The sequence below is a fragment of the Myodes glareolus genome, chromosome 7, assembly GCF_982192425.1.
Source record: "Myodes glareolus chromosome 7, mMyoGla1.1, whole genome shotgun sequence".
In the NCBI taxonomy this organism is placed as follows: domain Eukaryota; kingdom Metazoa; phylum Chordata; class Mammalia; order Rodentia; family Cricetidae; genus Myodes; species Myodes glareolus.
In genome coordinates, this window is record NC_142032.1 from 48,555,465 (window position 1) to 48,567,125 (window position 11,661).

The 11,661-nt window shown below is 36.2% G+C and overlaps 1 protein-coding gene across 1 annotated transcript; it reads right to left on the reverse strand.

Annotated features, from left to right (window-relative positions):
• Positions 1 to 6,838: 6,838 nt before the first annotated feature.
• LOC125397425 (olfactory receptor 5B12-like) lies at positions 6,839 to 7,792 on the reverse strand. Its single transcript, XM_048429829.3, has one exon. It carries the CDS (start codon positions 7,790 to 7,792, stop codon positions 6,839 to 6,841), a length of 954 nt encoding a protein of 317 aa, XP_048285786.1.
• Between the last annotated feature and the right edge of the window lie 3,869 nt (positions 7,793 to 11,661).

Here is an 11,661-nt window from a genome sequence, read left to right on the forward strand (position 1 = left end):
CATGGGCCAATTATCTGTTGTTGAATTTCTTTTACTAAATAAAAAACAAACATTTTTATATTTATTTCCATGAAATACAATAAACATTGTGCTCAATAATTGATATATCACAACTCCTTAAATGTCAGGCCACCTTCAGAAAGTAAGCACTTTTATTATTATTATTATTATTATTTATTAAAAATTTCCACCTCTTCCGTGCCTCCCTTTTATCTCCCCCTGCCCCCCTCCCCTGCCCTTCTCCCCCTCCCTCTCTAGTCTTAAGAGTAGTCAGAGTTCCCTGCCCCTTGAGAAGTCCAAGGTCCTCTCTCATCCATACAGGTCTTTAAAGGTTGAGCATCCTAACAAACCAGGCACCCACAAAGTTAGCCCATGCAGTAGAATTTAATCCCAATGCCATTGTCCTTGGCTTCTCAGTCAGCCTTCATTGACAGCCACGTTCAGAGTGTCAATTTTGATCACATGCTCCATCACTCCATGTCCAGCTGGCCTTGGTGAGCTCCCATTAGATTAGTCTCACAGTCTCGGTGAGTAGACGCACCCCTCGTGCTCCTCACTTCCTTGCTCACGTTCTCCCTCCTTCTGCTCCTCATTTGGATTAGGGAGCTAAGTCCAGTGCTCTAATGTGGGACTCTGTCTCTGTCTCCATCCATCGCCAGATGAGGCTCTATGGTGATATGCAAAATATTCATCAGTATGGTTATGGGCCAAGGCCAGTTCAGGCATCCTCCTTTCTGATCTGCAGGGAACAATCTGCGGACCTCTCCTTGGACCTGGGAACCCCTCTAGATTCAGGTCCCTTGCAAACCCTAAAATGGCTCCCTTAGTTGACATATTTACTTCCCTGCTTCCATCTCTATCCTTCCTCCATCCCACCCATCCCATTCCCCAAAACTATCCCGAATACTCCCCTTCTCCCTTCTCTCTACCCATCTCCCCTTACATCCACCCCTCCCCCGTGCACCCAAGTTTGCCAGGGAATCTTGCCTATTTCCAATACCAGGAGAATAACTATATGATTTTCTTCAGGTTCACTTTCTTTTTTAGCTTTTCTAGGATCACGAATTACAGGCTCAAAGACCTTTAATTATGGCTAGAATCCACTTATGAGTGAATATATACCATATTCCTCTTTTTGTGTCTGGGTTATCTCACTCAGTAAAGCATTTTCTATTTACATCCATTTGCATGCAAAATTCAATATGCCATTGTTTTTTTCTGCTGAGTAAAACTCTAATGTGTATATGTTCCACACCTTTTTAAATCATTCTTCAAATGAGAAGCATGGTATTTCCATGTTCTGGCTATTACAAATAGTGCTACTATGAACATAGTTGAACAAATGCTTTTGTAGTATGATAGGGCATCTCTTGGGTATATTCCCAAGAGTGGAATTGCTGGGTCCTAAGGGAGGTTGAGTCCCAGTTTCCTGAGAAACCACCACACTGATTTCTACAGTGGCTGAACAAGTTTGCAGTTCCACCAACAATGGATAAGTGTTCCCCTCACTCCACATCCTCTCCTGCATAGGCTATCATTGGTGTTTTTGATTTAAGCTATTCTGAGAGGTATAAGATGGTATCTCAAAGTTGTTTTGATTTGCATTTCCCTGATACCTAATGAGGTTTTGCATGACCTAAGTGTCTTTTGGTAATTTGACATTCTTCTCTTCAGAATTCTTTGTTCAGTTTAGTACCCCATTTTTAAATTAAGTTAATTAGAGTTTTAGTGTCTAGTTTCTTGAGTTCTTTGTGTATTTTGGAAATCAGACCTTTGACTGATGAGGGGGTGGTGAAGCTCTTCTCTTAGTCAGAGGTAACCTTTTTTATCTTACTGACAGTGTCCTTTGCTTTACAGAAGCTTCTCAGTTTCAGGAGATCCCATCTATTCATTGTTTCTCTTATTGTCCGTACTACTGGGGTTCTACCTAGGAAGTGGTCTCCTGTGCCCACTTCTTGCAGACTACTTCCCACTTTCTCTTCTATCAGGATCAATGTGGTCAGATTAATATTGAGGTCTAAATCCATTTGAACTTGAGTTTTGTGCATGGTGAGAGATATGGATCTACTTTCATTCTTCTACAGGTTGATATCCACTTATGCCAGCACCATTTGTTAAAGATGCTTTCCTTCTTCCATTGTATACTTTTAGCTCCCTTGTCAAAAATCTGGTGTTCATAGGTTTGTGGGTTAATATCTGGGTCTTCTATTCGATTCCATAGGTCGACTTCTCTGTTCTTGTGCCAATACCAAGCTGTTTTCTATACTGTAGCTCTGTAATAGATTTTGAAGTCAGGGATGGTAATGCCTCCAGAAGTTCCTTTATTGTATAGGATTGTTTTGGCTGTCCTGTGTTTTTTGTTTTTCTGTATGAAGTTGATTATTATTCTCTCAAGGTCTGTGAACAATTTTGATGGGGTTTTGATATGTATTGCATTGAATCTATAGATTGCTTTTGGTAGAATTGCCATTTTTACTATATTGATCCTCCCAATCCAAGAGCAAGGGAGATCTTTCCACTTTCTGGTATCCTCTTCAATTTCTTTCTTCAAAGCCTTAAAGTTCTTGTCAAATAGGTCTTTCACTTCCTTGGTTAGAGTTACCCCAAGATATTTTATGCTATTTGTGTCTATCTGGAAGGTGATGTTTCTATGATTTCCCTCTCTGCTTCTTTATCCTTTGTGTATAGGAGGGCCACTGATTTTTTGGAGTTGATCTTGTATCCTGCCACGTTACTAAAGGTGTTTATCAGCTGTAAGAGTTCTTTGCTAGAGTTTTTGGGGTCGCTTATGTACACTATCATATCGTCTGCAAATAGCAAAAGTTTAACTTCTTCCTTTCCAATTCGAATCCCTTTGATCCCCTTATGTTGTCTTACTGCTATTGTTAGAACTTCAAGCACTATATTGAAGAGATATGGAGAGAGTGGATAGCCTTGTTTTGTTCTTGATTTTAGTGGAATGGCTTTGAGTTTCTCCCCATTCAATTTGATGTTAGCTGTCGGCTTGCTGTAAATAGCTTTTATTATATTTAGGTATGATCCTTTTATTCCCAATCTCTCCAGCATCTTTATCATAAAGGGGTGTTGAATTTTGTCAAATGCTTTTCAGCATCCAATGAAATGATCATATGATTTTTGTCTTTCATATAAGAAAGATCATATAACTTAAAATATAAGTTTATTTATATGATGGATTACATTGATAGATTTGCGTATGGTGAACCAGCCCTACATCTCTGGGATGAAGCCTACTTGATCATAATGGATAATTTTTCTAATGTGTTCTTGGATTCGGTTTGCCAGGATTTTGTTGAGAATTTTTGTGTCGATGTTCATGAGTGAGATTGGTCTGTAATTCTCTTTCTTGGTTGTGTTTTTGTGTGGTTTTGCTATCAAGATAACAGTAGCTTCATAAAAAGAGTTTTGGAATGACTCTTCTGTTTCTATATTGTGAAATACATTAAGGAGTATAGGTTTCAGCTCTTCTTGGAAGTTCTGGTAGAATCCTGCATTGAAACCATCTGTTCCTGGGCTTTTTTTGGTAGGGAGATTTTTGATAACAGCTTCTAATTCTTCATGACTAACAGGTCTATTTAGATTGTAAGTACTTTTATTGCTCCCTTTTTATAAGAGTTCTTTGGTTTTGATTACTATGTTAATAAATAAAGTTGGAAGAAATTTTGCATTGAGCAGTGAATGATGTAATTTTTAATGACTACAAGGCAGTCATTGATGTTTCCTAGATATTTTCTTACCTGTAGGAATTTCACAGAAAATGCATTGGGTACTACTAATATTATTTTTTCCAAGTCTGAAAATCCATTTTGTGAGTTGTCTTTGAAAAATAAAAATTCTTTGTTAGTATGTAGCACTCTACCTGAATCCTCAAGATGGATGCCAGTCTTCCTCAACTCTAGTTACATTCCCTCCATCAGGCAGTGGGAATTCATTGATGTGCTACGTTCTTCTGCTACATTTTCTTGTACCATGACCTGCAGCTCACTTGGTGTTTAGTGTCATTGATGGTTTTCTTCTAACTCATTGTTTTCCCAATATTCTTAAGTATGTAAACATTTTCAGCATTCAAGACATAGGATATATTTAGAGATAAGTTGTGGGTTAAGTGAATGAAATATGGAAAAGTGGACAACTTCCAATTCAGTGGTATACATGGGAAAAAAGAATACTGTCTATTAATATTAGAGTTTTCCCTTCTTTATGAGCATAGAATAATCAGTCCCAGAGTCCTTTGGTAACTAACAGGGAACTACCTTGGTGTTTACTCATTAATTAGGTCTTAGTTATGCTTCCTGTTACTCAGATACTCATTTATTCCATTTTCTAATCCTTAACCAATTAGATAATTAATTTTTTACTTAACTTTTATTCTTTTTGAATATTTATTTAGTAATTCCTATAAATACTAGCTTGATAGATAAAAAGGGTTGATAGAGAGCCATTACTATCAAGAATAAACAGCTCCCACTGAATATCGGTTTCAGTGATGCTAATTAATGTAGCTCCCTATTAACTTTGGCATTTAATTCCCATATCAAACATTCCCCCTACAGTCTACCAAAAATGTCCCATTGCTAGTGTTCTTGAGTTTGATATTTTCATTTGAAGTAATATTTAGTAATGAAGGAAATAACTCATTGTCATTTTCACCCTTCTGATGGCTTTTGTTCCCATAAGTAATTGATTTATAAATTTCCCATTGTCTAGATTCAGAAGGATATTTATGTGAAGACTAAAGAAACACAGTGATGGAAAATATTTCTATGCAAAATAGTCATGAAATGTGGTCAAATTCTATATAGAATGCAGGAAAGGAACAGATATTTTAGAAACACTGTTTTGTTTATTTGTTCATGTAATCGTTTATCTTCATTTCACAAATATTTTATTTAAGAAAAATACTGCTTAAATGCTGCAACTTAGAACTATATAAGGTATTAAGTGCACTAATTAGCCTACTTTTTTTGTTGTTGACTGACATTTGTATTTGGCCTGTAGAATTTGGTATTATTTACATTTAGATAATATGTTTCCATTCACTGTGATAACTCCATCACTAAAATTATTTTATCTTCAAGATTCAAGACTTCTGTATCACCAAAACCATGTGGAATCATATAATTTGGAGTGAGCTCTTTGGATTATGCATGACAACATATCTAGACACTATTCTATAGACTTAATACCTGAGAGCAATTGTTTTATGTCAAATATAAATGTTATGGAGATATTTTGAACTTTAGTAACTATTGAAAAATGAAACCATGAATTATAAAGAGAGCAAACAGAAATATATACCATGGTCCTGATGAAAGAACAGGAAGTGGAAATTACATAATTATTCTCTAATAAAGAAATAATTATAACTAATAATGATAATAATAAAACAATTGAAAATAAAACTTTTCATATACACATGAAGTTTAACCTGAAAAGTACTTCCTGCCAATTTAAGAAACAGTATTGAACGTGAGTTTTCTAGCATTATGATACTGATTTGAAAGCTAAATTGAAATTTTATTTATTCTAAGATACACTCCAAATTCATTTTAAATTGATCATATTACCAACACATGAAGACATATTTCTCTTTTTTAAAAAAATATTTAAAGAAATCACAGACAAGAAATAGTTATAAATATTTTTTTTTTATTTTCTAAAGCAATCTTTCTCATTTTACATACTGATCCCAGTTCTCCCTCCCCATTCTCCCCACTCCTGCTCTCCCAACCTTCCACCCACCCACCCAACCATATACTACTCAGAGAGGGTGAGGCTTTCCATAATGAGTGAAGAAGTCTGACACATCACTTTGAGACAGGAACAAGGCCCTCCCCCTATATCTAGTCTGAGCGAAGTATCCCTCCAAAGAGAATGGTCTCCAAAATGCCAGTTCAAGCACTACAGATAAATCCTGGTGCCTCTGCCAGTTGACCCACAAACTGCCTCAGCCTCACAACTGTCACCACGTTCTTAGATCCTAGTTTGGGCATTTACAGGTTCCCCAGTTGTCAGTCTGAATTCAGTGAACTGCCATTTTCTCGAGTCAACTGTTACTGTATGTATCCCCATCATGGTCTTGACCCCTAATATTTGCTAATAATATAGCTCCTCCCTCTGTTCAAATGGACTCTAGGAACTTGGCCTAGTGCTAGCTTGGATCTATTCATCTGCTTCCATCAGTTGCTGAATGAAGTTTCTTTGATGGCAACTAAAGTAGACATTAATCAAATTATAGGGGAAAGTCAGTTCAGTCACCTTTTACACTATTGCTTAGGGTTATGTTCATCCTCGTAGATTCCTGGGAATTTCACTAATTCCAGGTTTCTTGATAGCCCCATTTTGGCTCCCTCAACCAAGATATCTCTTTCTTACTCTCCCTCTTTTCCTTTACCTATCTAGACCATCCTATTTCCTCAAGTTCTCCTCCAGACATCCCTTTTCACCTCTTCCTCCCTTTGCACCCACCTGCCCTTCCTCCTCTCCATGCTCTCAATTTTCTCAGGAGTTTCTGTTTGTTTCCCAGTGGATAAATGTAAATCTCTCTTAGGATTCTGCTTGTTACCTAACTTCTCTGGGGTTATGAATAATGCTGGCTATCCTTTGCTTTACATCCACTTATTATCCACTTATGAAGTACTTAGTTGTGAAAAACAAACAATGACATCTTGAAATTTTCAGGCAAATGGATGGAACTAGAGAAATCTCCCCTGAGTATAGTGAGCCAGACCCAGAGAGACAAACATGATATGACTCACTAATAAACTATTCTTTAAAGATAAAGGATTAAAGTTGCAGATGCTTGAAAAATAAATCAGAATTAAGTGAGTAAGTTCAGTGAAGAATTTAGTTTTCCAACAACTTTCTTGAGTGCGTTTTTGACATCTTTGTTCCTCAGGCTATATACCATAGGATTCAGCATAGGAATAACCATGGTGTAAAACACAGATGCAATTTTGTCTGTGTTCATGGAATGATGAGTTTTGGGCTGTAAGTACATGAACATGAGTGACCCAAAGAAGATAGATACAGTAATGAGGTGAGAAGAACAGGTAGAAAAGGCCTTTCTCTGTGCTTCAGCTGAATGCATCCTTAGGATAGTGATGAAAATAAGCATGTAAGTTCTCAAGATGACCAAAAGAGTGAAAACAATATCCATTGTAGCCAAGAGAAGGAGTGTTATCTCATTTATGTAGGTATCAGAACAAGAAATGTTCAGCAGGGGAGGAATGTCACAAAAAAAGTGATTGATCACATTGGAATGACAGAAGGAAAGATGAAACGCAAGAGCAACATGGATGGAGGATTGCAGGATTCCACACATATAACAGCAGATGACCATTAGAATACATGTGGTACTTGTCATGATGGTAGTATAGTGCAGGGGTTTACACACTGCTGCATGGCGGTCGTAGGCCATTGAAGCCAGGATCAAGCTTTCAATAGCACCAAAGGCTACAAAGAAGAACATCTGGGTAGCACATGCATTGTAGGATATAACCTTATTTCCTGTGAGAAACCCAACCATTACCTTTGGACCAACTGCTGAGGCATAAACACAGTCTACCAGGGAGAGGTTACTGAGGAAAAAGTACATTGGAGTATGGAGTTTGGGGTCCATCAGAATCAACATAATCATCCCAAGATTCCCAAACAGTGTTATCAAATAAAGAAGAGTGAAGACAATAGACAAAGGAATTTGCAATTCTGGGACATCTGTTAGCCCCACAAGAATAAATTCGGTAAACTCTGAAATATTCTCCATCAGTGTCATTTGGCAATGATCATGATGAGTTCCTAAAATGAATAAAATTACATACCACTTAAATATCGCCAGAATTATAATCTATGACAAAAGTTTTTACTCATTTATTCTTGTGAAAGACACTGTTTAGAAAATGATGAACTTCATCCTGGGGAACTGAAAGCAGTTGGCTCATATGTAAACAGTGAGTATGGACAAAGAACTTCTTTGCTACCACAGATGGTCACTATATCTGTGTGACTCAATTCTATTTCCATTAAATTGGGTGTTTAATATTCCATTAAATCATACAAAATTTATCATTATTAATTTTAATAGTTTCATGAATTTTTGTATAAAACAGACCTTGAAACTTTAGCCAGCAACAGAGACTGAGGATGTATGACTTTTGTATATCTGCACAAAATCTTTAAAATGGATTTTGCATGTCTGGTATATCTTTCACCACTCTAAAGATATACAGTGATCTTGGAGTCTGATTTAGACACACGCACAAGTTTTCTATCTATTTAATTAGACCACATAATTAGACTCAGAAAGGTGGGTGTGCTCTTCTTCCTTTTAAATGTTAACACTTGTAGGATATTTTATGGTATCTTTATACATTTCAGCAGGACAAAATGTAAGGAAACAATTTTTCAAAACTGTTGAGCAAATATATACCTACTTTCTCTCCATGTCATAAACTTCTTCACATAGATTAATGCTTCCCTTACTTATCATAAACTATGTCTGTTTGCTTTGTGTTTTGCGAGAAGAGAGAAAATAAGAAAATTGCTTTCATGCTTCTATAGAGACCCGGTGCTCTTCAGCAACTCAAATCACATGGCATATATGACCGACCTACCTCCACAATGGCTCAAATGACATATGACTGTTACTGGCTTCTCTTTGAAAGACCCTCCACCCAAGAGAAACCTCTGACTTTGGAATGCTGGGACATACTAACACTCAACAGCAAACATAATTCTTATTCAAAAAATGAGAAGATATATAAGGATATATAAACTGAATGTCATTTTCTCCCAACCTCAAAGGTTCAGTGTATTGGATTTATTTTTAGTGTAGCCATCACATTAGCAGCTTCTGAAAGGGAATATTCTGAATCTGAGCATCAAAATGTAAACAATGTAAAGCAATGTGGTATGGTGGAAAAGCATTGAAACAAAGGGAGACAATAACTCACAGTCTGTCTATAGTATGGATATTCAAGTTTTGACATTATTCTGTATTTTTTCACTTAGAAAATAAAAATAGTTTGATTTCATGCCCCTTATAGTTATAAATTGCTACTGTTACATATTCTAATACTTACCATTGTTCTAGGAATAGACAAGTGTAAATAGGGAATGGAGTGTGAAATGCATCAAGCCCAGAGTGTTGTCCTGGCATCCACACCTAGGAAACTATTGTGAAGAATGCTTTCATTTTCTTTCTGCAATACTTGGTTGTAGAACAGAATTCTTGCTTGTCCTTTTGTCAATATCAAGGCAGAGGTTTCAAGCTCCTTATAGTCTCAGGAGAATAGGTGTAAGAAAGTAGATATCTCTGGAGAATTGAGGTGCCTTGTTAGCTACTTATTATGACCTTAATAGAGACATCAAGAAGTTTTGAATTTTTGTGAAAAGTCCTTATGAGGATGTGAGAGAATAGATACTTAGAGGGAAGGGATTCTAATTATTAAGTTAGAAAAGAAAAACAAAACTCCATAGAATCTCAGGAGCAGGTACCCATCCAGGGTCATTAGCTTTGTCACTTGGTTTTAGGACATCAGTTTTTTTTTTTCCTTCTAGCTGAATTTTAATTAAATAATAATTATCTTAGCACCACAGATCTCTTCTAAGATTTTTCTTTATAAATTCTTTAACAAATTTATCAACAAATTTATTCATCAATTTGTGCAGAAGTTTGAGATATAGTGAGACATACATACATGGTGCAATAATCATTATGCAAACCAGTAAAATTATCATTGTTCATTTTTAAAATGTACCCGTTGATATGAAAAATCCAAAGTATTGTTTTTTAGTTATTAAAACATACACTATGTTTATCTTAGCTAAAGTGATCATTTTGTAGTATGTTTATATCAAATTAATATAAGTAAGTAATTTTTTCTCTTTAAAATTTGAATGTACACACATAAAGTCTCACCATGACTGCTGAAATATGAGAGGAACAAGAACAACAACACCATACCGATGTGAACATGACAAAGATCATGAGAGCTCAACCGTACCATAAGAAGCCAAGGCATTTTGAGAATGTTGAGAGTGTTAAATAGTCTTGTACAGGGAAAAGCCCACCAATTAGTCATGCAATAAAAATAATCAAACATAAAAACACATATATGAGTAAAATTAAAGTGACCAGGTTATATTTAGGTACACACACACACATACATTTATATATACATATATTTACATATGCTACATACATATATTTATATATACATGCAGCAATAATCAAGGAAAATGAGGCTGCAAAATTGAAAGACAGCAAAGAGATGTATTTTAGAGAACTTAAAAGAAAGAGAAGACACAAATTATTTAATGATATCTTAAATGAAAAATTAAATTATATAGAGGCATTTTTTCTGCATAGTTTTTTTTTTATTTGAAGCCCCATAATAGAACTTTCTTCCTTTTGTCAACATGGTCAAGAACAGTTATCCATCTGTATTTATCATGGGATTAATCTTCAATATTTTTAAACAGTCTTTTGCCATTTTACATACCATTCCCAGTTTCCTCTCCCTCCCCTTCTCCTGCTTCCCCAACCTTCCATCCACCCATACTCCATTCACTCATTGGAAAGTGTAATGTTTCCCATAGAGAGTCAACAAAATCTGAAACAACCATTTGAAGCAGGATCAAGGCCTTCTCCCCAAATTTCAAGACTGAGTAAGGTATCTCTTCAAAGAGAATGGGCTCAAAAAGGCAATTTAAGCATTAGGGATAAATATCAGCTTTTCTCTCAGTGACCACACAGACTGCCCCAATTGTCCCACATTCATAGGGCCTAGTTTGGGCTTAGAAATACTCCCCCCCCACCGCCGCCATCAGTCTGGAGTCAATGAGCTCCCTCCCTCTAGCTCAAGTCAGCTAAGTCAGCTATTTCTATGGATATCCCTACCATGGGGATGGATATCACGACCCCTTTGCTCATATTATTACTTCTCTTTCTCTTCACTTGTATTGTTGTAGCTTGACCCAGTGCTAGCAGTAGGTCTCTGCATCCACTGCCTTCATTATCTGGATGAAGTTTCTATGATGACAATTAAGATAGTCATCAATATGATTACAGGGAAAAGCCAATTCAGACACCCTCTCCATTATTGCTTAGGGTCTTAGCTGAGATAATCCTTGTAGATTCCTGGGAATTTCCCTAGTGCCAGGTGTCTTGCTAGCCATGCAAAGGTGCCTCTATCATGCTATCTCTTTTCTTGCTCTCCCTTTCTGTTTTCCTCTCATCTCAGCCATTTTCCCCTCATGTATTTGTTCCTCATGCTCCAAATTTTATCAGGAGTTTTTGTGTACTTTCTCTTCCCAGGGCAGATCCATATATATCTCTTTTAGGATTCTCCTTGTTACCTAGCTTCTCTACAGTCATTGACTATAGGTTGACTACCCTTTGCTTTACATCTAATATCTACTTCCCTAAACTTTATAAGATTGTTAAGAGTATCCAAATATCATGGCTGTCTGATATTCTCCTCAAGCTTCAGTAATAAAAATCAAGTACTAAATGAATGGCCTGCATTTAATGATTTTTTTAAAGAGAGGATAAGAAGACAAGAGGAACATATGATGGAAATGATAAGATTTTAGGTAGGGCTAAGAATTTTGCACATGTACACAATAAATTATCATACCCTT

Bases quoted from the DNA above. Each gene is read 5' to 3' on its own strand.
- LOC125397425 (XM_048429829.3), bottom strand. From the start codon at position 7,792: ATGACACTGATGGAGAATATTTCAGAGTTTACCGAATTTATTCTTGTG.